The sequence below is a fragment of the Mustela nivalis genome (assembly GCF_964662115.1).
Source record: "Mustela nivalis genome assembly, chromosome: 2".
NCBI classification, from domain to species: domain Eukaryota; kingdom Metazoa; phylum Chordata; class Mammalia; order Carnivora; family Mustelidae; genus Mustela; species Mustela nivalis.
The window spans coordinates 7,455,114-7,479,133 of record NC_139021.1 but is presented as its reverse complement, the minus strand read 5'-3'; the positions used below and the strand labels follow the sequence as shown (position 1 = coordinate 7,479,133).

Sequence of the window (24,020 nt, the reverse complement as noted above, 5' to 3'; positions counted from 1 at the left end):
CACCACGAGGAGGGCAGAAGAAGTCGGGCGAACAAGGAAAGAAGCAGAGCGGCCAGGACTCACACTTCCAGAGTCTGGGGCAGACCGGCGCTTGGGGGACTGGTTGGGGGACCTGAACGGCAGGAGCTGGGGACGCGGATCCCATAAAAAGAGTGTGCACTCCGCTGTGGACAGACAACCTGGTGGGGTTCCCCAGCCTCCTCCCTCCCCGGCAGAAGCTCAGATTCTACCCATGGTGTCTTCCCTGCGGCACCCCAAGCCACAGGGGAAGGAAGAGCCAGGACCCGAGGAATCGGGAGATGCCGGCTCAGCGCAGCCCGTGTTTAATGCCCGGACTGGCTTCTGACTAGACCTGCCCCGCCCCTGTTTTTTCATTCTGCTTCCCACATTATTCTAAAGAGGAACTCAGCTTCCTCCAGCATCACCCCAAGTACACGGCCAAGATGCCACCTGCCCGGTCCCCATTCCTGCTGCCTACTCCCACCCCACCGCTGGTAACCCAAACACAAAGCCCTGAGAAAGGCTGGCTCTGGCCCAACCCTTCTCCTGCCTGGGCTAGGCTTCAGTTCAGTGCACGCCGGCCCACGTAAAGCAGGGGTGCGAGGCGGCAGGAGGGGAGGCAGGCGCACGGCTGCATTTCCCGGGCTCAGGCTGGACAGTCTCATGGGTAGAGCGGGCTCGTCAGCACAGCCTCTCGGGGGTTAGAGAGGGCTCAGCGCATGTTCTGTGCTGTCATGTGTTAGGAACTCTTCCTGCCCGAGGACCGGCTCTGGAGGGACTGCTGCTCAGCCGCCAGGGCTCAAGACACCCCTGCAAGCCTCCGCTCGCCTACAGGAACAGGAGCCCCGGTGTGATTTCAAACTCTCTAGCAGCCACGGGAACACAAGAAGAAACAAGTAAAATCAATTTTAACCACATGTCCTCTGTAATCCAGGATATCCAAAATATTACCATTTCACCTATACTCCATGTGTAAAAGATGGATGAGAAATTTCATTCTGTTTCTTTTTTGTACCAAGTCTTCGAAACCCAGCATCTATTTTCTACTTACAACGTACCGAAGTTTGCACTAGACGCAAATCCAGGATTCACTGTGTTTCCAGACCCCAGGCAACTTTCCCACTGCAGATCAGAGAATCGTGGCATGTGGACTGCACTCCCCCGCATCCAGAAGGACCGGAGAGGGCCTCCACCGCCCCAACATCTTTGGGACCCACTGAGCTAGGAAAACCTACACAGGAAATTAGTACGTTTAGATCTTGTCGACCACGTTTAGACCCCGTCCACACTGTTACAGGAGAGGGAGAAGACAAAGGGGTATTTTCATTTATTACTGTCATGGGCTGAGAAGCCGCCTGTCTACTCCAGGATCCTGGGGTCATAATCAAAAGAGATTCAATAAAATAAAAGCCTGGACAGGAACTGAAGGCTGACAGGGCAAACATGCAAATTCAACTACAAATTGTAAATGCCTGCGCTACTTATGAAAGCCTGAAACGAGTCTCAGTGATAAATTAATCTGAACTTGAAAATTAATTCTTGGAGAAAGAACTATCCCCTTATATCCAGCCATGCCACAGTTTTTTGTTTTTTCTGCTTTTTGTTTTTTTTTCAAATTCCAGAAGAGCTTTAAATTAAGCAGGAAGAGCCAGTAGGAAAAGAGTTTTCCAAATCCCACCAGCCACCACCCCCCCACCAGACTGATCCAGCCCCCTCTTCCTAGGAACTAAGATGTGAAGTAAGTATTAGGTATATTCTCCAAATGCCTGGGCTATTAGGGAAAAAAGCCCTTTTTAACTTATGTTCATTAGCTTCATAAAACAACATTTAGTAAGTGCCTAATGTATGTCACACATTATGCCGGGCACATTTAGAAATGAGGAAGATACAGACCCTTCCACTCTGTTCATGAGAATAATTTAAAGTGACTATGGTTTTATTTGTGGTCAAATTTCATACTCCTGCTATGGAAAGCTCAGAGAGGTGCCTGAATCCGGCCTCCAGGCCAGCGTCTGCACAGGACAGACAGCCCTACCAGACCCTCACCTTCAGGGTCCCGGCAGGTACCGTTCCTGTTTACACAGCTGGGAACTTCAGCAGGTCAGGCAACTGCCCTTGTCCCTGAGCTGGCTCCAGCTAGAGCAGTCTGAGGGTGACCATGGCAAGGCCAGCCCCTCCAGCTATATCTGAACAGGCTCTCCAGTGGTCCTGGGGGTCTTCTACCCTACAAAGCTGGCATCCCAGCCCTTCAGCCACACCTGATGGGTGGCTCACAGCCCCCACCCCTGCAGGAGCCTGCAAGTGTCTCTCAAACCGCCAGCCGCAGGTCTATACACACACACGTCCCCTAGGGGGCGATAAAGGGCAAAGGAGAACTGGCGTCCAAGCACTGGTTCAGGGCCGCAGGCTTGAAATTCTACAAAGTGGGGAGGGCTGGCAGGTGCCTGCAGTCGGCCGAGCAGACTTGTTTTAGTTCGAGAACCTTTCTTCAAGTCTCAGCTCCAACCTCACTTTCTCAGACCGCCTTTTCTTAAACCCCTTCAATGTAAGTTAGGTCTCGGTTAGTCTCGCCCTCCCTGTGTTCACTTTAGCAGCAACTACCACAGTGTGTGATCGTGTATTTAATGGCGTGTCTGTTTAACCTCTGTCTCCCCTAATAGACTGTATCCTCTGAAAACATCAATTTTATTTCATTCAAGATACAGTTATAAGCTTAAAAAGATCAATGCTACGGGCTGATAAAGATACTCACCTATAAACAGAGAAATGATGCTGACTTCCTTTGTTGTGAGGACTAGAACGAGTCCAGCGCGCTCACCTACAAGGCCCTGAGGATGTTAACCACCTCATTCCTCATTCTCACTTCCTGGCAAAACAAGTCAAGACCTTGAGCTGGGGGACCCATGAGCTCTAAGTGGGACGGCCGCCGGCCAGCCCCCAACGGGGGGAGCACTTCACTGCTCTGGTCTCCAGCTTTGTAAAATGGGACTAGATGCAGCAGGTGGAACGCTGGTTTGAAGAGAAAGCAGACCCAGACGAAGGGCCTGGACGTAAGATGCTCTGTGAGACAGAACAGGGTCCAGGTTTGCGCAGGGCACCCCCCCCCCCCAGCAAAGGGACGTCCCACTTCAGCCGCACAGCTTCCAAGGGAATTCAGCTCCTTCCTGGAAACTTACACCCTCGGTCATCTCTGTGCTCCCCGGGTCTGTGCCCCCCGCCAAAAAAGAAGCAAAAGTCAGTCCTTTCTTTGAAATACAAGAAATACACTCAACTCAAATATTCACGCATTTAAGTAGAAAAATAATAAATAAGCAAGTGTGGGGATAATCCCTAAAATGAAATACAAACAGAAACAAAGGAATAGAACCGGACTTTAAATAAGCAACATAGGGGCGCCGAGGTGGCTCAGTCGATTAAACCCTGCCTTCAGCTCAAATCATCATCTCAGGGTCCTGGGATGGAGCCCCACATTCGGCTCCTTGCTCAGTGGGGAGCCTGCTTCTCTCTCCCTCTCCCTGCTGGTCCCCCTGTTTGTGCACTCTCTATGTCAAATAAATAAAATCCAAAAAAAAAAAAAAAAAAAATGAGCACCATACCTGCACTGACATGGGAGGGAAGAGCTGGGGAGAGCCAGCCAGGTCACTAGGGAAGCCTGCGCTTGCACCCGCTCGGCCCCAGGTCAAAGAGACACAGAGATCTGATTAAATACTGAACTCGAGTTAGTGGGTCTCTTTCCCAGAGACAGAGGTTAGCAATTTGGAAACTATTTTTAGTAGATCCTAGGACTGAGCAAATAAGTTACTTGCTGTGAGTACTGGGAGACAGTCTCTTGGGTCAGAGAAGGGATTTATAGATATGGAAAGGGAAGGGTAGAGTAGACCCAGTGCTGTTGGGTTGAATTGGAAAAGATCCACAGAATAGATGTGGGTCGGCCACGTGTGAACTTTCCACGCGTCTGCATGGTGCGTGTGCACACGTGCGCCCATTTCCCCACCGTGCTGAAGACCAATCAGTGACATTTTGGCCATCATGAGATCCCCTATTCTCACATCTCCAATTCTCAATACCATTCTCCGCTTCAACCCGTTCTCCTCCAGACACAGCCGATTCCAGAGCTGGAGAGGGAATGTCCTGTTGTTCAGAGACCAAGGAAGTTCTCACAGAAAGAAGGGACACATCAAAGAGGCTTCAGCTAGCCAAATATTGAGGAAGTCGGGTCACAAAATTCAACAATATAAAGGATTAAAAACCACTGAATAAAGAATTCATGAGTCCACAGATTCATAAAAAAAAAAAAAAAAATGGGAAGCTCTTGCTCACAAAGACAGACACGGAATAAATGCAGAAGAAATCACGGCATTCAAGACCCATCTCCTGACAAGCGTAGGTGGTAACGGGGCCTGGCAAGAATCATCAGCAGAAGCTAAACCGAGGGGAGAACAAAGTCTGAGAAATGCAGAGGGGCGGGACAGGGACCGGGTCTCAAAATGCCGCATCGTGAGCCAATTACCAAGGAGAAGAACAGTAACTGTACTGTACCTCGTGAGAAGCTGACCCCCTCGCCTGCACCCCAGGCACACAGGGCCCGAGGGCAGGGTGCCTCCTGATGGCAGGGTCAGGACTGTGGTATTCACGCCCACACCGCAGGATCCCAGCACCATCGCGACCAAACTTCTCGCAAGGCCCAAGGGAGGGATGCTCTACAAAATCACGGGGCCATACTTCTCAAGACTCTCAGTGTGTGCAACACAAGGACAAAGGAACCGCTCCCTGCTCAGGCGGTGAAGGGACATGGCAGCCAAATGCAGGACTGGAGCCACGGCCTCCAGCGGTTTTACGTGGAATTGTTGAAACTGCGGAAAGTGCACTTCCATCAGCAAAATCTGAAGAGCGTTCTGTCGATGCTCCCTTCTCACTCTGATCACCGAAGCTGGCTGTGTGGCAGAATGTCCTTGTTTGAGGACACGAACACTGGCAATATTTAGGAGCGGGTCAAAGGGCTTTACGGCTGCAACTCGAATCCAGGGCTTTGGAGTGGAGGGAGGAGGCAGGGAAGGGCATGAGGCCATTCTGGGATGTCCTCAGTCCAGAAACTCACCAGCGACCAGAAACATGCCCAGTCTTAAACCACAGGACCTCATGTCACACCCCCTCAGTGGCTCTGACCACACCCACAGGCACAGTTTAGGAACCACGGAGATAAGGCGGTCACCGGGGCTGGTCAGGAACAGACCCAGAGACTCGCCCAGCTGATGGCAGCAGCAGCAGAACAGGCAGAGAAAGAGGGAGAGACGGAAGGCAACCTCAAGGGGGGCAGCGAGACGGCCAGAGGGACGGGGTGCGACGCTCCGACACCTGAGCGGCTGTGCTAAGGAATTCTTGTTTAACGTAATAGCAGCGACAGCAAACGACACCCTGATGCCACCAGTGCACCCCACAGCCGAGAATTCCAGACTCTCTCCGCCCTTGAGCCGCTCTGGCCAGGACCCCCAAAGGTCAATGGAAGCACCATGTCCAGCCCAGGACTCTTCTCCCAACCAGCAGGACAGGCCTCCTGGGGGCCACCAGGGGTCAAGGGCACAGTGCCCTCCTGGCTACCCATTTGCCCTTGACCCAGTCCCCGAAAGCCAGCCAGGAAGCCGTCCCCAATTCCATCAGTGGTCCCCGCTCCCTGAGGTCCTTCTGTGCCTTCTGCCCAGTTCCTGCCACGAAAGCTGGGCTCCCCACCCATGCCTCTCACGTGGGCACTTCTCACGTGGCCTCTGACTAGAGAGCAAGACTCAGGAAAAATCAAAAGGAAAATTACAGCATGCAGTGTTTCCCTGATGACTTTCTTCCAAAAACTGAGAAGGGGAGAAAGAGGCAGCGGAGGGGAGAGACAGGCATGAGAAGAGCAGAATCGGAGCCCAGCGCTCAGGGGTCCTGGCACTCTGGCCACCAGGACCCCACAATCTCCCTGAAAGTTCAGGGACCTCCTAGGGCTCCCCACCCCCAACCCCGCAAGGCAGACAGGGAAGTGAGGACAAAAGCTGGGTCCGCCCGAGTGCAGGCAACCCCACTCCAGGCCAACAGCAAACTCCCGGCAGGCAACAGGTCAGGTTAAAACCCCAACAGTGGACGCTTCTGGACTCTGCCAGAAGAGCAGGAAGATCCATTAAAGGAAGGCTGCGGTTCCCCTCCGGGGGAGCGAGGCAGTGCAGCACCTCTGCTGGTGCCAGGACTGCAGGGGCAGGAGCTTGCGGCCAAGGTGCGGTTCAGGTCCTACCACTGCAGGGCCAAGGCGGCAGCCGGGCAGCAAGCAGAGGCCCAGGGAGGCCGGGCACCCAGGGCTGGAGGCCGCCAGCACAGCCCGGTGGTCTCCAGCAGGGACTCCAAGAATCTCTCCTGAGCCCACGAAGGCCCTGTGCTCAGCTGGGCACGCTCTAGCTCCCCAAGCCCTCAGGGCCCCCTTGAAGGCACCCACCTGAGCACAGCCTCAGAGGTCACCCTTCCCGGGACTCCAGCCGTCGGAGAACAAGCGCCTCACAGAGGATGCGCTCCCACGATCCAGAAATGGGAACAGCCCCCAGGGAGCCCTGAGGACTGCCGCATGGTGGGGCCGCAACTCCAGGCGCCGTCTCTGACGCCGCACAGTGCTGCCACCCTCCAGCACCTTCATCTCCAGGGCTCCCCCAGACCCCCACCGTGATGGCTGGGCAGCGGGACGGGGGGCCCCCGACTCGGGCAGCGGACAGGCTGTCCGGACTCGGCACTGGGGCCCGGCCCTGAACACGGAAGGCCCTGTGGACCGTCAGGGAGGGACCCTGGGCTCACGCAGGCAGCTCACCCTGCTGGCGTCCTTCGTGCCTCCCTCGCCGCCTTTACCCCTGCTCTGCCCTCTGCCCTCCCGCCACCCTGGTCACGGCTCCGATGTCACCCGAAGGCGCTGGGGAGGCCTTCCCCCCGCCCCAGGCAGCAGCAGCCTTGACACTGTCCACACACCCACACACGCACCCCTCAGCGAGCTGACGCACGAGCATGTGGCCGCGGAGTCATCCCCCCGGTCAACACACACACACACACACACACACACACACACACACACACACGACAGAGCACCCCGGGGACCCTGCGGTCCGTGCCACTCCCCTCATGGCTCCTGGGAACTGTGGACTGCTCTCTAGCCCTGTCGTTCTGCCTTTTCTAGAATTTTTGAAAACCGGAAATCAGTCTGTTGTTTTCAATCGTAGAATAAAGAATTTATCATCTTGACCACGTCTACGTGCACAGCTCAGTGGCATTGAGCACATTCCCGCTGCTGTGCAGTCGGTCCCACCGCCTGTCTCCAGTCTCCAGAACCTTTCATCTTCCCAGGTGAACCCCCATTCCCATGAAAGAATCCCCCCAGTCCGACCTCCTCCGAGCCTGCAGCAAACTCTGCAGCGTCTCCCGCAATCTGGCCGCCCCACGCGCCTCACCGAAGGGCCGTCACCTGCTGGGGGTCTATCCTCCTGGGTCTGCCTTACTTCGCTTCGCACAAGGGGCTCAAGGTTCATCCACGTCACCGCACGCGTCCGAACTTCCTTTGGAAGAAGGGATCCTGCCCGGTTTTCCGTCGCACCACATTCCGTTCGGCCGCTCGCCCGTCAGCGGACGTCCCGATGCTGCTGTATACAACGCTACGAACACGGCGTCCGCACACCTCGCAGACCTGGAGCCCGAGTGTTCTGGGGCGGCCCACAGACCTGCTGGGCCAGACCTGCTGGGCCAGAACTGCTGGGCCAGACCTGCTGGGTCAGACCTGCTGGGCCAGACCTGCTGGGTCAGAACTGCTGGGCCAGACCTGCTGGGTCACACGGACTCTCGTTTTCCTTTTCTGAGGCCCCTCCACTCGGTCTGCACGTTGCCCCCGACCGCGCACGAGGGTTCCAGCTTCTCCACGTGCTCACGGTGGGTCTTCTTTTGTGCCTGGTTCTTTCACGTAATGTGGTTTGGTTTGGCTTCGGTTTTTTAAGATTACATTTTTTTTTTTAAATTTTATTTATTTACTTGACAGAGAGAGAAAGATCACAAGTCGGCAGAGAGGCAGGCAGAGAGAGAGGAGGAAGCAGGCTCCCTGCTGAGCAGAGAGCCTGATGCGGGGCTTGATCCCAGGACCCTGAGATCATGGCTCGAGCTGAAGGCAGAGGCTTAACCCACTGAGCCACCCAGGTGCCCCTTAAGATTACATTTTTAAGGAACCTCTATGCCCAACGTGGGGCTCGAACCTCCAACCCGCAAGGTCAAGAGCCGCAGCTCTACGAACTGCGCCAGCTGGGCGCCCCTCACGTACAGGCTTCTCAGGCGAATCCTCGCTGCTGCCGCCTCAGCACTCCACTCGTTGGTGCTGACGAGCCACGTTCCGTCACACGGCTGGAACACGACGTGTGTAGCGATTCCTGGGATGACAAGCCCCTGAGAAGCCTCCAACGTGGGGCTTCCCCAAATGGAGCAGTTACGAGCACGTGCACACATCTTTGCATGGACACGCGTTCCATTCACCTGGGGCAATTGCGGAGGAGTGGGACTGCCGGGTCGGACGGTGAGCGCGTGTCTGATGTGGTGTGACACCTTGCCTCCAAAGGATTTGCAAAGCGTCTGCGCCAACCTGCCTCCCCGCCCCCACCCAGGGGCACTCTGGGGACTCCCTGTTCTTACCCACCCTGGGTGGCATCAGTCTTTGCAGTTTCAGCCACTAGTGGATGTGTAAAGCCATCCTGTCGTCTAAGTTACATCCTAAGTTACATCTCGCCTGTGATAATGACGTTGAGCATCCTTGCCCATGTGTCGGACCCACTTGCACCAGATTCTCTGTAAAACCTCTCTCAAACATTCTGCTCATCTTTTTTTTTTTTAAGATTTTATTTTTTTTATCTTATTCATGTATTTGTGAGAGAAATTGCAAGTACATAGGCAGACAGAGAGAGAGAAGAAAGCAGGCTCCCTGCTGAGCAGAGACCCTGATGTGGGGCTTGATCCCAGGATCCTGAGATCATGACCTGAGCCGAAGGCAGAGGCACCCACTGAGCCACCCAAGCGCCCCTTTTGCTCATCTTTTAACTGATTTCGTCTTCTCCATGGCTGTGAGCTAGTTCCCTGTGAACAGGATTCTTAGGGCCCCCGCAAGTCCAGCTTCTGGGAGCACCTTTCCTCGAGTGCCGTGTGAACTGCTGAAGGCTCAGGCCTCAGCCGAGACCCCGCACACACAGCAGGGCTGGACACAGGGCAGCAGCAGCAGGAAGACGCTTTCATCTCGGGTGACCCAGGTCTCCCCCAGCTGCCAGGCCCAACAGCAGACCCCAAACCTTCACACCTACAGCCCAGGTTCTGGAACCAGGCAAGGTCCTAACAGACGGCCCAGAAGGAACCTCCCTAAGGGCTCAAGGGCCCAACGTGTGCCAGGCTGCCGGTGCCAATACTGAGTGACCACAGAGCTCCCTGTCACCAAGCCTGACCTTCCGCTTCTTTGTTTGCAAAGCAGAGATGACCTGGCCACTTCGCAGGGCTTTTGTGCGGAATAAGCTAACAAGACGTGAAACACGTGACTGATCCCCGCTGACTCCCCCACAGCAACTGTCTGCTTTTGTAAAGGATCAGGCCACTGTTTCACGTATTTTATTGTGTATTATTACAAAATCCCTCCGTTATTATTTAATTCTCAAGGACACTACTGCAATGTAGAAGATGGTCAGGGGAAGGCGAGGCCCGAGAGCCAGAAGGAAAAGACGGATGGTGGGAAAAGGGAAAGCAGCCTGTCATACACCAGGTGTGTCCCCACGCCTCCTCTCCCGGATCCTTACAACAGGAGCTGGATTTGTACACAAGGTGACAGGGACGCCCCAACCCGCCAAGGCCCCACAGCCCTGAGAAAGCAAGACCAGGACTTCCACCTGCTTCTCCCACCCGAGGCCCCCGCTCCCTGCATGACCTGAGCTTGGCTCCCCACCTGTGGCCCAGGGGCAGGGATGTCGGGGCAGGGCTCCCTCCTGCTCAGGACGGAGTCCCAAGAGCCCTGAGAGGCTCCCAACCACAGGGCCTCAGGGAGGGCTGCACCGGACAGTCGGCCCCAGGGGACTCTTCAAAGTGGCAAGGACAGGGTCTCAGTCCCCAGGATGGGTCTTCTGAGGTGCTTCTGGTAACCTGCCCAGTGCTGCCCCAGCGTCTTGACCAAGGTCAGAAATAAAAACAAGGAAGGGCACGGGGGCGGGGCGTGGTGCTCAGCCAGTTAAGGGTCTGCCTTCACCCAGGTCATGATCCTCGGGTCCTGGGATTAAGCCCCATGTCAGGCTCCCCGCTCAGTGGGGACTCCGCTTCCCCCGCCCCCAACCCCCACCACCTGCCACAGCTTGTGCTCCTGCGTCTCTTTCTCTTTCTCTCTGAAATATATAAATAAAGTCTTAAAGAAATAAAGTAAAATAAAAACAGGGAGAATTCAAAGGCCTTCTCTCTGCCACCGCAGGAAGGAACCAGAGCTGTGCTTTTTAGGGACCAGAGATGCACTAAGAAGCCTGGAAGTTTCAGGTCCCTATGCCTGTTGGGTTCTTCACTCCCCCTTCCCTAAAAGCAAACACAGATGGAAGGCTTGCTGGTCTCTAAGGTAAAACCCAATCAATCACCAGTCCCATGGGCTTCCCCTCTCAACTGTTTCTCTGAACCTGCCCTCACCTCTATTCCCACAGCCACTGCCTTGGGATGAGTGCCATCAACCCTGGGCTTTCCTATGATGGCACCTAATGATGGGACTTACTCTGGCCTGCATGTTTACTCTCCAAAAAATGTCCTCCTATGTATCTGTTTTGTTGTTTTTTTGTTTTTGTTTTTTTAAAGATTCCATCTATCTACCCGACAGACAGAGATCACGAGCAGGCAGAGAGGCAGGCAGAGAGAGAGAGAGGAGGAAGCAGGCTCTCTGCAGAGCAGAAAGACAAATGCGGGGCTTGATCCCAGGACTCCAAGATCACGACCTGAGCTGAAGGCAGAGGCCTTAACCCACTGGGCCACCCAGGCACCCCCCTATGTATCTTTTTTAACTACAAAAATTGCTGTACAGCTACGGTAATTCAGACAGTGTAGTACTGAGGAAGGATAAATGGAGAGAACAATGGAATAGACCACAAAGCTCAGAGCTGGACCCACACATAATTTTCAACAAATGGTCCAAGGTAAATTCAGTGGAGGAAGGAAAGTCCCTTCCAACAAATGAGTCTGAAAACATTGGATATCCACGGGGGGGGGGGGGGGGGGGGGGAGCTTGGGTGGAGATCCCTACCTCATACCATACACAGACTAACTTGAGGTAGATAGTAGACCTAAACCTAAAAGCAATTAGTATAAAGCTTTAAAAATAAATAAATAAAAACACCCAGGGGAATATCATCATGACCTTAAAATAGAAGAACACTTTTTTTTCCTTTTTTTTTTTAATTTATTCATTTGACAGAGAGATCACAAGTAAGCAGAGAGGCAGGCAGAGAGAGAGGAGGAAGCAGGCTCCCCACTGAGCAGAGAGCCTGATGCGGGGCTTGATCCCAGGACCCTGGGATCATGACCTGAGCCAAAAGCAGAGGCTTTAACCCACTGAGCCACCCAGGCGCCCCAACATTTCTCAGGATACAAAAAGCACTACCTATAAAAGCAAAAATAATGGTAAACCAGAATTTATTACAATTACAAACTTCTGAACAAAAGAATATAAAAACTAATAACCAAGCAGAGACTGGAAGAAAATATTTACAACACGTATATATGACAAAAGACTCATATTCAAACTATATATATAGAGAGAGAACTCCTACAAGCCAACAATTAAAAAAAAAAAAAAAAGAAATGAAAAGAAAAGAAAAGCAACCCAATGTTTAAAATAGGCAAAAAAACTGAAACAGACATTTCTCCAAAAGTGATATACAAATGGGTGATAAAGTCCAAGAAAAAGTACTCAGGATCACTGATCATCACAGAAATGCAAATTAAGTGAGATGCTACTGCATTCCCTCTAGGACAGATCAAAGGAAAAACAGTGACAAGGCCAGCTGGGTGAGCATGTGGAGCAAGTGGAATTCTCCTGCGCTGCTGACAGGTGCAAAACAGTACAACTATTCCAGGAGGCTATCTGGAAGTTTCTTTAAAAGTTGGGGCACCTGTGTAGCTCAGTCACTTGAGCACCTGGCTCTTGATTTCAGCCCAGGTCCTAATTTCAGCATGGTGAGATGGAGCCCCTCCTCACGCTCAGAGTGAAGCCTGCTTAAGACTCTTTCCCCCTCTCCCTCTGGCCCTCCCACACTCGTGCGCATGTGCGTGTGCTCTCTCACTCTTTAAAAAAAGTAAAAGTTAAGGGGCGCCTCGGTGGGTTAAGCCTCTGCTTTTGGCTCAGGTCATAATCCCAGGGTCCTGGGATCCAGCCCCACATCGGGCTCTCTGCTCCGCAGGGAGCCTGCTTCCTCCCCTCTCTCTGCCTGCCTCTCTGCCTACTTGTGATTTCTGTCAAATAAATAAAATCTAAAAAAAAATAAAATAAAAGTTAAATACACCTCTGCCCTACAAGCCAGCCATCCCACTACCCAAAAGCAATGCAAATACAGATCCACGAAAAACCCTGGACACAAATGGTCATGGCAGCTTTCTTCACAATAACCCCAAACCGGAAATAAGCTCAGATGTTTGTCATATAAACATCCATACAATGGAAAATAAAAGAAACACAACCCTGGATCTCAGAACCTCTACGCTGAGTGAGAGAAAGCAGACACCGAAGAATTCTATGATGTTCTACAAAAAGCAGCATCTATGCTAACGTTACCCAGACCAGTGGTTGCTTGGGGAGAGGGGCAGAACTGGGTGGGAAGCAGCAAGAGAGAACTTTCTGGAGCGAGGACAGAGTTCTACACTGCCGGGGTGTGGTAATACAGGGGGTCACACTGTACATTCACGGCCTGGGCAGTTCAGTCTATATATTAGCACACCTCAAAGAAACTGTCTTCGGGCAGCTGCTGAGGAAAACTGGCAGGTCCTATTCCTCTCTCATTGATCAACGTTTCATAAGAAGGCCCCAACAGCTGCCTGCTGTTCCAAAGACCATCCCCACAGACCCCTAGGATCCCCACCCCTGCCTCCCGCCCCAACCCCCACCCAGGTCACATAAAACACACCTGTGGGTGGCTCACAGGTGATGTTGGCACCACGGACTCCTTTGCAATGTACCTCTGCTCACTCCTCAAGTTCCAGTTCAGGCACCTCCTCCTTCAGGAAGCCCTCCCAGAATCCCCTGGCCTGAATTCTCAAGGCTCACTTCCATCAGAGCACCAGGCACTTACTCCTAAGGGACGGATTTTCCACTGCTAGGCTGGTGCCAGAGCCTCAGGAGCAAACAGTGTGTCAGATCTGACCTTCCATTCACAGCTCCTGGCACAAAGTTTGGCGCAAACATCTGGGTGAACTCAGGAATCAGCTTGGCAGAAAAAAGGAAGGAAGGAAGGAAGGAAAAGGAAAGGTCCTGAGGGGCAGAAAAGTGGTGGTGCCCCCCTGAAGACAAGATCTGGTGGCAGAAAAGCAAAGAGAAGATCTGACACAGAGAAGGAAGCCAGTAAGGACCCCACAGGGAGCCGTGGGGCTGGCTTACAAGGCCCTTCAGGAGGCCAGGACGTCCAAGACCCCCAGTTCCAGAATGCCACTCCCAGAGCCCCCTGCTCCTCCTTTCCAGGTACCATGGCTGAGCGGGTCCCCACAGCCCCTGAGGACCCCAGCAAAGCCAGGGGCTGCTCTGAAGCCCGGTCTCCACCCTGCCCAGCCTGTGTCAGCCCAGACCCAGTTTGGGGCACAAAGGCACACCCTTCCAGACTTCAACATTTGCAGCTCCATTTGTTACTTGACTTAAAAGAAGAAAAGTCTGTTACCAGATCTAAAATCCTTTTTTATGTTAATATGCCAAGCATAATCTTTTTATAAGCAAACTCAATTATCTATATATTTTCAGTTCCTTGACAAAAAGAGAGACGACTTCAAATCTGTAATAAATGTTTAATATATCTATTTGCTTTTCTCCTGGATTCCTTTTTTGTTTTTTCCTTTAAATTAATCAAAGTCTACCCCACCTTTCCAACCACAAATATTTTCAAGTAGCAAGTAGATGACAATACACTAGGCTTTAGGATGGAGAGACCAGGTCGGAAAGAGATAAACACCAGCGCCACCAGGCCCTCAGTAGGGAACAGGATTATGTCCACACCAGCGCCACCAGGCCCTCAGTAGGGAACAGGATTATGTCCGAGGGAGGGCACAGGGGTTCCAAGAGGTGTGATGTCCCTGAGGTCAGGAATCTGGTGATTGGCAGATCTCTTGGACTCAGAGCACCTGTTCTCTCCACACTCCCAATCCTTTCAGCCCTTAAACTTGACACCTGCCCTTGAGAAATTTCAAAGACATGAAATTTTAACAGGATAAACAGCTGAGAACAAAGAGAAAACTACACTCTAGGCTAAGTCCCCTCTACGTAATTAAATCGGCCCAGCTTGATGGGGAGACGCGTGCGTGAAACTATCTATAAAAGGAAATGCAATTAAGGGAGTCTTCTCCATATACCTAATTCTTGACTGCCCTTGCCCTAAGCAAAAACTTAATTCTACTTAAGGACAGCTATCTTTGAGAAGTTGTTCTGTAAATTATACCGCACTGGGAGAAAAGGAATAGGGACCATTTTCCCAGGTAAATGAGAAAGGCTGAGCAGGGAGCCCTTTGGTAACAGATCTCTAATCGGCTGTGACGACCGTCACGGCCAGCTAACCTCCTAACGCCGGGGCCCTACAGACTCTGTCCTGCCATCACGCATTACCCTGCTCCCCTCCATCAACCTAACAACCAAGCAAAGCAGGAAACTCTTCTCAGAAATTAGCTGATCACGAGTTGACAATAATACATTTCAAAACCTGATCTCTCGTTCACTCCAACTGGAAATTGAAACTACAACAAATGCCCAGGTTTCTTGCCTAAAACTGTTAACTCCCGAAGAGGAGAGGTGGGCCGTTTGCCCCGCGGATCAGCAGCCGTGGAATTACTCGGGAGGGGGAAGGCAGCACATCAGGCCTATCCTTAGCTTAAGAAAGCATGCGGGCGTAGGTCGGGGGTCCTGACCCATCGCCAGGGCTCTGGGTCCGCTCTGCCACACACTCCACACACGCCAGATCGGAGACCACGCCGGGATGACGGCTCCTGACCGCTGCCTGGCATGGAGAGGGGGGCCATGCCCAGCCACAGCGGGAGGGCGTGCCAGGGCCAGCACACAGCTCTGGGTGTCTTCTCCAGCCTTCGGCTGGGGACCCTCACTAGGACCGCTTCAGTACGAAACGACAGGCTCAGAAGAGGAAGCTGAAAGGGGCAGCTGTCACTGGGCTCTGCAAGGAACCCAGACAGGCGAGGCAAGATGTTAGTTCATTCATTCCTCCACGCCCCAGCGGCACAGGGAGCACGACCTGGGGGGGACACTAACGGGGGGTGGAGGCCAGCCGGGCACGCAGGAGTCTGGACTGCATCCCCAGCTGGAGCCTCGGCGCTGTCTTCTCAGAACTGCAGGACGCTGACCCCTCTGAACCTTCGTCCCTCGTCAGTGAAAGACACAAATTAGCGCCGCTGCGAGAACCGAGCGGCCGACGGCCTGAGGTCAGTGCCAGGGCGCGGGCGATGCTGCTGACCACAGGTGACCGGCCCCACGCTCAACGTCAAGGCTCCTGGACCCGGTGTTAAGTGGAAAGTCCAACACGTACTGGGGCGGTCCGCAGAGAGGTTGGTTCGGCGGCGAAACCAGAGACGGCCGCCTGGAGGAGGTGCCATTTGAGTTTAACTTGAAAGGGTCAGGAACAGGGCGGCAGTAGAGGGTAAAGCACAGGCCATCACGGCGTGCTCCGGTCACCGGCGGCAGCAACAGCGCTGTGGCCTGGAGTTGATGGCTCCCTCCACAGAACACAAATGTCCTTCAGGAGCGCAATCAAATCCTGTTCCTCCATGGGTCCACAGGAGCTACCCATTTCACAGAGGAGGAAGGCGAGGCCAGGCAAGGAGGGGGCCCCTAGGCAGGGAGCGCAGGCCAGAGTCGGCAGGCCGGGATTCGAACCTCCCGCCAGCCAGGACGCCGGCGCTCAGCCGCAGGCGCGCGGCCGGCCCTACCCGTCGCCCTGGAAACGGCCCCGCGCGCGCGCGCAGTCTCCCCTCGCTCACTCCTGAGTGCGCAGCATTCTCGTGACTTTTTTTAAATAAAACCCCGAGGCGGCGGGATACCACCAACGGCCGAACGTGCCGTCAAAGGACGCCGCTACGTCCGCTCTCCGCCCGGGACCGCGGATCCCTCCGCCGCCCGGCGGCCCGCGCGCTTCTTCTCGACTCCAAACTCGAAACGGGTTCCCGCGCGCCGCGCCGCACCCCACCCCCACCTCATCCCCACCCCAACCCCCAGCCCGGCTCACCTGCCGCCCGCGTCTCCATGGCAACGCCCCCACCGCGGAGGAAAAAAAAGCCTCGGGCCCTTCCGGGCCCCCTCCCGCGCCGACCGCGAAGGCGAGGCGCCCCGCTGATGCTTTGCTTTTTATTTTTATTTTTTTAAGAAAAGAGCCGGCGAGGTTATGGCGAATCTGCGGCATCCAACATGGCGGATGGAGTCTTCGCCCTCCTCTTCACGGGGCGCTGACGCCGGCGTAGCGGACGTCAGCCTCGGGTGACCCTCCCCCAGCGCCGAGAGCGTCTAGGCTGGGCGGCCTAGTGCGCATGCTCCAGCCCGGCGGCCGCGCTCTGCATCCCGCTCCGCTGGTTCCACCGCTCCACTTTTTGAGCCACTCCGGGAAAGCGCTAACGAGAGGCCTGGAATACGGATCGCAGGATTGGGAGTCTCCCCATTTCGGCCGGGAGCCCGCAGATCTACCCGCCTGCGCCTCCTTGGACTCCCCGGGCTAAACGTGCAAGAATTCTGGGTTCCTGTCCCAGTTCTGTTCTTTACTAACTAATCTGGGACAGCGATTTAACTTTCTCTGGGCTCAGTTTACTGATTTGTCAGTCGCGGTGGTGACAGCCTGCCTCCCTCCATCTCGAGGGCTGCAGACTTTCCCCGAAGCGGGATGCTCTCCATCGAGTCTGGATGGTTCAGCCAGAATTCAGCAGCCTGGAGCCACCTGGAGAAAGGGGACGCCTTCCGTCCTGACTGTCCTGCAGAAAGTCCCAGCTGCGCCTGAGCCCGCCTCTCCAGCGCTGGAGCACAGCCTTCTGCAGGGAGCAGTGTCTGCTTGAGATGGGATGACCTTGTTAGTTTTTGTTGTGAAGGGGATCCTCTCTGCCACTTCCTTCCTTTTTTTTTTTTTTTAAAGATTTTATTTATTAATTTGACAGAGAGAAATCACAAGTAGAAGGAGAGGCAGCCAGAGAGAGAGAGGGAAGCAGGCTCTCTGCTGAGCAGAGAGCCCAATGCGGGACTTGATCCCAGGACTCTGAGATCATGACCCAAGCCGAAGGCAGTGGCTTAACCCACTGAGCCACCCAGGCGCCCCTGCCACTTCCTTTCGATCTCAGCTCTACTAACATCTCCAAGGGGGCCCTCCCGCACCACCCCATCCAGAGTAACCCTGCTAAGTCCCTTTTCTGTTGTTATCTGCACAGTATCTGTTAGCACCTGACATGAATTTATCTCCCTCTCGTCTTGGTCACTCCTGTGGCCCCAGAAACTAGAAATGAGCCTGACAGCTATTTATCGAATAAATTAGTTTTGTGGACTTTTAAGGCTATCTTTTGTTTATAACAAATGATGGTGTTTTTCATTTATGGTGGTAATATAGTTTTTAAACACAACTGCTTGGGGCGCCTGGATGGCTTGGTGGATTAAAGCCTCTGCCTTCGGCTGGGGTCATGATCCCGGGGTCCTGGGACTGAGCCCCACATTGTGCTCTCTGCTGGGCGGGGAGCCTGCTTCCTCCTCTCTCTCTGCCTGCCTCTCTGCCTACTTGTGATCTCTGCCTGTCAAATAAATAAATAAAATCTTTAGAAAAAAAAAAAAAGTAAAGCAGTTGTGTTTATTTATTTTTATTTTTTTAAAGATTTTATTTATTTATTTGACAGAGAGAGAGAGATCACAAGTAAGCAGAGAGGCAGGCAGAGAGAGAGGAGGAAGCAGGCTCCCCGCCCAGCAGAGAGCACGATGCGATGAGGGGCTCGATCCCAGGACCCCGGGAACATGACCCCAGCCGAAGGCAGAGGCTTTAACCCACCGAGCCACCCAGGCACCCCAACTGCTTTACATTTTTAAGAACTAGTCAACTTTCAAGAAAAGGGTACATATCCAGAGACAAGGAGAAAAAACCGTAAAAGTGAACCTCAGGTGAGAGGTTTGGGAAACCAATTTGTTTTCACAGTTCCTCTGAAAAGCTTGTCTTTGCCTGTTTTAAGTCTCTTTTTTCTGGGACAACCTCCACCCTGTTGCTGGTCAACCTGAGATAACCTCCTTGGGACAGCCCTGACTCTCATGCCTGTGTGTTCCCTTGGCTCTGGCTCTTAACTTACCTTGCCCCATTCCCCACATGATTGTGTTTATGTATTTGCACAGCCCTCTGCCCAAGCTAGACCAGAAACACAGATGCCACATGGGTCTTTGTTGTGCGCGGTAGTAGTACTGAATGAACCCATTCGTTCCCATTGTCACCTGTGTTTCCATAGTAAAACGCCCAAGAGCATTGCACTTCAGGATGGCATATCGAAATTCTCAGAAGCCTTGTGTCTTGCTCCTTGGTTCTGTTCTTGGGAGATAGAGTCATAAGACCCCAAATTTGGGCAGTCCACTAGATACATGTTCAGAGATGACGCCATAGTTTCATTTTATCAGCATAACAACTGGGAGGTTAAATTGGACAGATAAGATTATTGTTCTTTTCTAGATGAGAAAAGGAACAATCAGAGAGATTATGTGGCTTTTTGAGATCACACAGCAAGCCAGTGAAGACCCAGGTATGGAAAGGGTCTCTCCATGCCCAGTGTTCTTCCCATTTTACCCCATCACCATCAGTTTTGTCCACATGACCCACTGTGCCTCCCACAGAGCCAAGTCCAAGGTAATCATAGGGTTCCTGCCATGCACCCACCACATCCTACATTGCAAACAGATGGCTAGGTGGAGCCCATCACAGATTTCATTTGGAAATGAACTGTCCAGAAAGCTGCATTGATGCGCTTTTCCTTTTAGAACTATAAATATTTACAATAATCACTATTTTGCTGTGAATCGATTTCTATCAGGAAATTAGAGTTCTGGTTGCTGACAATATTGGTTTTGTGCTCGGTTGCTTTCTTGCAGCAGCAATAAATGTTAGCTATTGATTAGCAGATGGATTGTTCTTGGATGTTGTGACCAAAATGAATTTTGTAAATGAAGCGATTTAAAATTTGCCTCAGCATATTAACAAAGTTGAATTTAAAAAAAAAAAAAAGCAATTGTGGATTATGCGTGGTGGTCGTGAGTTAGTTATTTGGACAGCTACAATTTTCTCTATTATTCCCATGGCATTTCTTCTTCCTCTATCCAAAGAAGGTTCACTGAACACTTACCATTACTGAAAACTGCCCTGGCCACAGGCGTCTGAGGACAAGAGAGCATCCCTTTCTATGGGACCAGATTTGCAGATGGAGAAACAGAGTCCACTCCTGGCTCGTCGATCACCCTGCTGAATGATTTACACATTTTCAATCAGCGAACATCCTTATTCTTTTCATTTGCCTGTAATATCTCAAAATGCCTTCAATTAATGAACACCGGTAGAATTAAATATAAATTGCATTCTACTTCTACAGTGGTTCCCAGAGGAGACCAATCTTCCCAGCTGGCCCTTTGATGGCGGTCAGCCCCTCGAGGCTAGCACGTGAAAGAATTTGTGTCGACAGCTTTATCAACATGAAATGGCTTCTAGTTATATAATAAACACTCTAATTGAATATATTTGTGTCAATAATTTTATAATTGCCTCTCATAGCTGCATGATAAATACGCACTTAGACAAAAAAGAATATATACATGATTTTATAAGGCACTTTCTTGAAAGCAGGTTTTGATAAAGGATATTCACGGGTGACCTCAAAATAATGGGCCTGGAGGCACATGGCAATGATAAAATCAGAGGTGGGGATAATCACAGTCTGAGGGAAGTGCTAAAAACCTACAAAGGCACACCACAGAGAAAAATCCATTTAAAATTATATAAAAGAAAAGGGGATAGTAATATTAGAACGACATGAGTAGTCTCACTGTGAACAAAATTAGGATCTCAGGAGCAACGTCTTTTCTGAGTTCTGTCTTTTCCTCGGCCCTCGCGTCTACCCTCAGCCCCCAAATATCGATCTCAATAATATTTTTCTTTAGCAGTAGCCAGGACTCCTTCAAAATAGCTGAGTCCGTGTTTAGGAGCAGGGAAAAACTGGAACGGCCCGAAACATCTTGCTCTTGCAGGAAAAGCAGGATACTGCAAAAGTGCTGGGCTGTTGCTGGAAGGCAGCAGTCAGCTGAGAACGGGGCCCCCTCCTCCCAGGCTATGATAGCTTGCACCACACCAACAATAGCTAGGTCTCCACTGTTGACCTCTAAACGGAGTCTACAAAAGGCATGAGTATTTCACCATAAAAGAGGAGAAGTTATTACGTAATTACAAAGCATATTGTAATTCAGAGAAAGGGTAAAAATGGAATATTTTAGTAAGCGGGTACATTAGGTGAACAAGGGGATCTGTTTCTCCTTGAAGTTCTCTACATCTGTACAAGTTGAGAAGAGTGGGTAAGTTTACTCGGAGTAAGTCAACATTTTCCAGCAGGAGCAGAAACCGTACCCAAACCAGGAAGGGCTAGCCCAGACCCGCAGTCTCATAAATAACCAGGTAGAAAAAGGGTTCAGAAATGGTGTCATAAGTGAATGGATCAGCCAAATGTCCTAGGAGGGCCAGGACTGTTGACAGATCCAACAGCTTTCAGGCCCTGCCAATTACAATGGAATGCTAATGATGCATCATGAAGTTCATTGTCAACAGGCAGGACGGGAGGTATCTGTGATCCACTGTACATGGTGATTGAGCCTACAAGCACTTGCTTGTAAGTCGTGCTGACGCGGCCGTTGAACCCGTGATGACACTGGGTGTCCCAACCAGCAAGCGCCGGCTGCCCGCTGAATCACCTTGGAAGGTTCTGTGCTCCAGCTAAGAATCCAAGAGCCAATGACCCCAAAGCTGTGATTTTGGCGTCCCTGGGCAACGGGATCTTCTCTCACTTTTCGGTGTGATATTGCCGTCCTGGAAAAGTACAAAAATAAGTTTTATAGCGAGAACGAAGAAATGGATCAAATCAATAGGCTTTTACAAATAGGCTCTGGGTGCAGTAAAAAGTTTGGGGGTTTGGGTGTTGGAAGCATTCAAGAGATGCTACATTCGACGCATCGTTAAATCGAAACAGGGTGGTTTGACTATGTGTATAAATGGTGAAGGATTCGTGAGGTTTTAAGTTTTTATCAGTGGTGTTTGAATAGTTTACCAAAAAAGTTAATGGATTTGTAAGTGCCATAAACATTCTTGAAACCAACTGCAAGCAGGAGTAACTGGGCCGTGTGAGAGAAGGGGCGCGCGTGGCCTCGGATCCCAGCAACAAGAAGGAAAAACAAAAGCCTTGCCAGAGCTTAGTGGAGTGCCAGGCTCATCACTGGGGCCCAGTAAACAGTTACGCGGGGAAGGGAGGGGGTGGAGAAAGGGGTGAACCCAGGAGGTGAGGAAAAGGAACAATGCATAACGACATCACAATTTTACGGCTGTTGCATGGACAGCACTGTTATAATAGAAAAAAAAAAAAGAGAGAGAGATTTTGAAAAAGCACAGGCATCTGGGCATCTGTGATGAGAGGGCTGATTCATCCAAGCATGATTAGAAGAATAAGGCTGAAATATAAGCACTGATAAGGAGTGTACTCTAAGCTACACCACTGAGGGAAAAGCAGAGTTCAGGACATGTGTGGAGCTTGCTACCGTTTGGGAAACACTTTTTATAGGCTATGCGTGAACACGATTATACATGCAGAGGGAGTCTGCAAGACAGAAGGGGAGCCGGAGGCCGCGGACAGCTTTGTGAGGATGTCTGAGCCGAGGGATCTGGGCTCACAGGAGCTAGAGTTCCCACTGAACGTTCCTTGGAAACAGTTGAATGTTCCTTCATGGGCACAGAATGCCTTTCCAGAGAAGAAAAGAAGGGAGGGAGGTCCTAGTTCTATGACACAGAAGCTCTGGGGCTTTGGACAAGTTGCATATGTGCGCTTGTGGAGGGAACTGTGACAGAGGAACAGGGCAGCAGCTCAGAAGCTCTGTGGACACCATGGTGGCTGTGCTGGGTCACATCTCTTTGATCCACCTGGGGCAAAGACGCGCAGCCAGGAGAGGGCAGGAGAGCGCACAGAGTGTCCGGAGATCTGCGTGGGGCGGCGGTGGAGGAACGGGGAGGAACGAGATGGCTGTCCAGGCCCACGTCAACAGCGAGGATGACAGAGCGTTACTATTGTTTGGAAACTTCTCATAACTGACTCATGAAAAAGCCCCTGGAGGAGTTCGCGATAGACAACCATCACTTTCAGCGGCAAATGTGCAGAAATCTGCCCAGGGCAGCTGGCAGGATGCACGGGGTCTGGTCTCAGGGGCAGAGGAGAGGAGGAACCTGTAGAAAGGAGCAGCTGAGGCTGAGCTGAGGAACCCTGGAACCACACAATATGCTGGGTTCTAGTCGTTCTCGTAAAGGCCAGCAGAAAGGAAAGGTGCCCGCGGGGAGTCATACAACAGCGGCCCCCATGAGCCACACCCCCTGTCCTATGCTGACTTTGGCATTGACCTTGCGAGTTGCTTTGACCAAGGGGACACACGCAGAGGCCTGATCAGCACTTTCACACTGGGTCCTGCCCTCTTGGGGTGCTCCCCTCGGAAGCCCGCCACCATGCTGTAGGGAAACTCAAGCTCGAATACCCAACAATGAGGACACAGAACGAGGGAATCCAATGGACAAGAGACTCTCCTGGTCATTCAGCTTCCAGCCGGCCCCCAGCCAATGCAGCCATGAGGGACATTGGCTACCCCATGGAGCACCAGAGAACCACCAGCCAGGCCTACTCAACCCAGGAAATCGTGAGAAATTGGAGGGTTTCGTGGGGCAGCAATAGGGAACAGACGTGAGAACACACCACTTTGCTTTGCAAGAAGTTTGAACTTCAGCTCCAAGGGTTTGAGGTCTCCTGCCTCAGTCTGGGGAAGGTAGAGTCTTTAAAGCTTGCTCCCCAGAAGCAAAAGGGGAATGAGAGAAACAGGTCTCTGGGTGGATTTGAAGCTGTTTCAACCAAAGGAGATTTATTGGAGGAGAAAGAAGAAACTTGGCTCAGGCCTTCACGGTGATTGGAATTTGGATCAAAGCAGACAGGTCCGCCGGTGGCTCTGAAAGCAGCATCAGGAGCAGACAGCACCGAGAAGGACAGGCCGGGTAGAGGCTGACCACAGAGGGAGTCACGTAGGGAACAGCGGAGGTGGTGGGAAGCCGGCAATCCCAAAGAAGCCCAGCGTCAAATGTTCCATGCCGCTCTTAGCTCCGCTGCTCTGCGCAGCTCTCAGACCACATCCATTTGAGGCTGTTAACCTTCAAAGTAAAACATTTTACCAGCAAACATGGGAGTATTCAAGATTAGCAAGGAACTGCATTTCAGGAGGAGCAAGCTAGGGCAAAAGGAGAGGCAAAACCCACAAGCAAAGGAGAGGAATGCTACCGTATGGAGAAGGAGGAGGTCGGAAGCGGTTGTGTTGAAGGAAAGGCCATTGGAGAAAGGCAGCAGGGGTTCGATGAGGGGTTCCCAAGGCCACACTGCAGGGGTGGCCCACTTCCGTGGGAGACAATGACACGTCTTTGCCCTTCGGCCTGTGATTGACGCTCCTTCCTGTAACTGACGTTGAACGCTCCAGGCTCCCTGCCCCAGCCCCCCACCTCGTCTTG

At 52.2% G+C, this 24,020-nt stretch overlaps 1 protein-coding gene across 1 annotated transcript in view; it reads right to left on the bottom strand.

Annotated features, from left to right (window-relative positions):
• Window positions 1-17,260, bottom strand: part of ZFAT (zinc finger and AT-hook domain containing) — a 183,147-nt gene extending 165,887 nt beyond the window's left edge. The window contains exon 1 of the mRNA XM_082721605.1: window positions 16,467-17,260. Within this exon, the coding sequence (XP_082577731.1) occupies window positions 16,467-16,485 (19 nt within the window). The 5' untranslated portion in view covers window positions 16,486-17,260. The remainder of the gene's footprint in view (window positions 1-16,466) is intronic.
• Window positions 17,261-24,020: the final 6,760 nt, after the last annotated feature.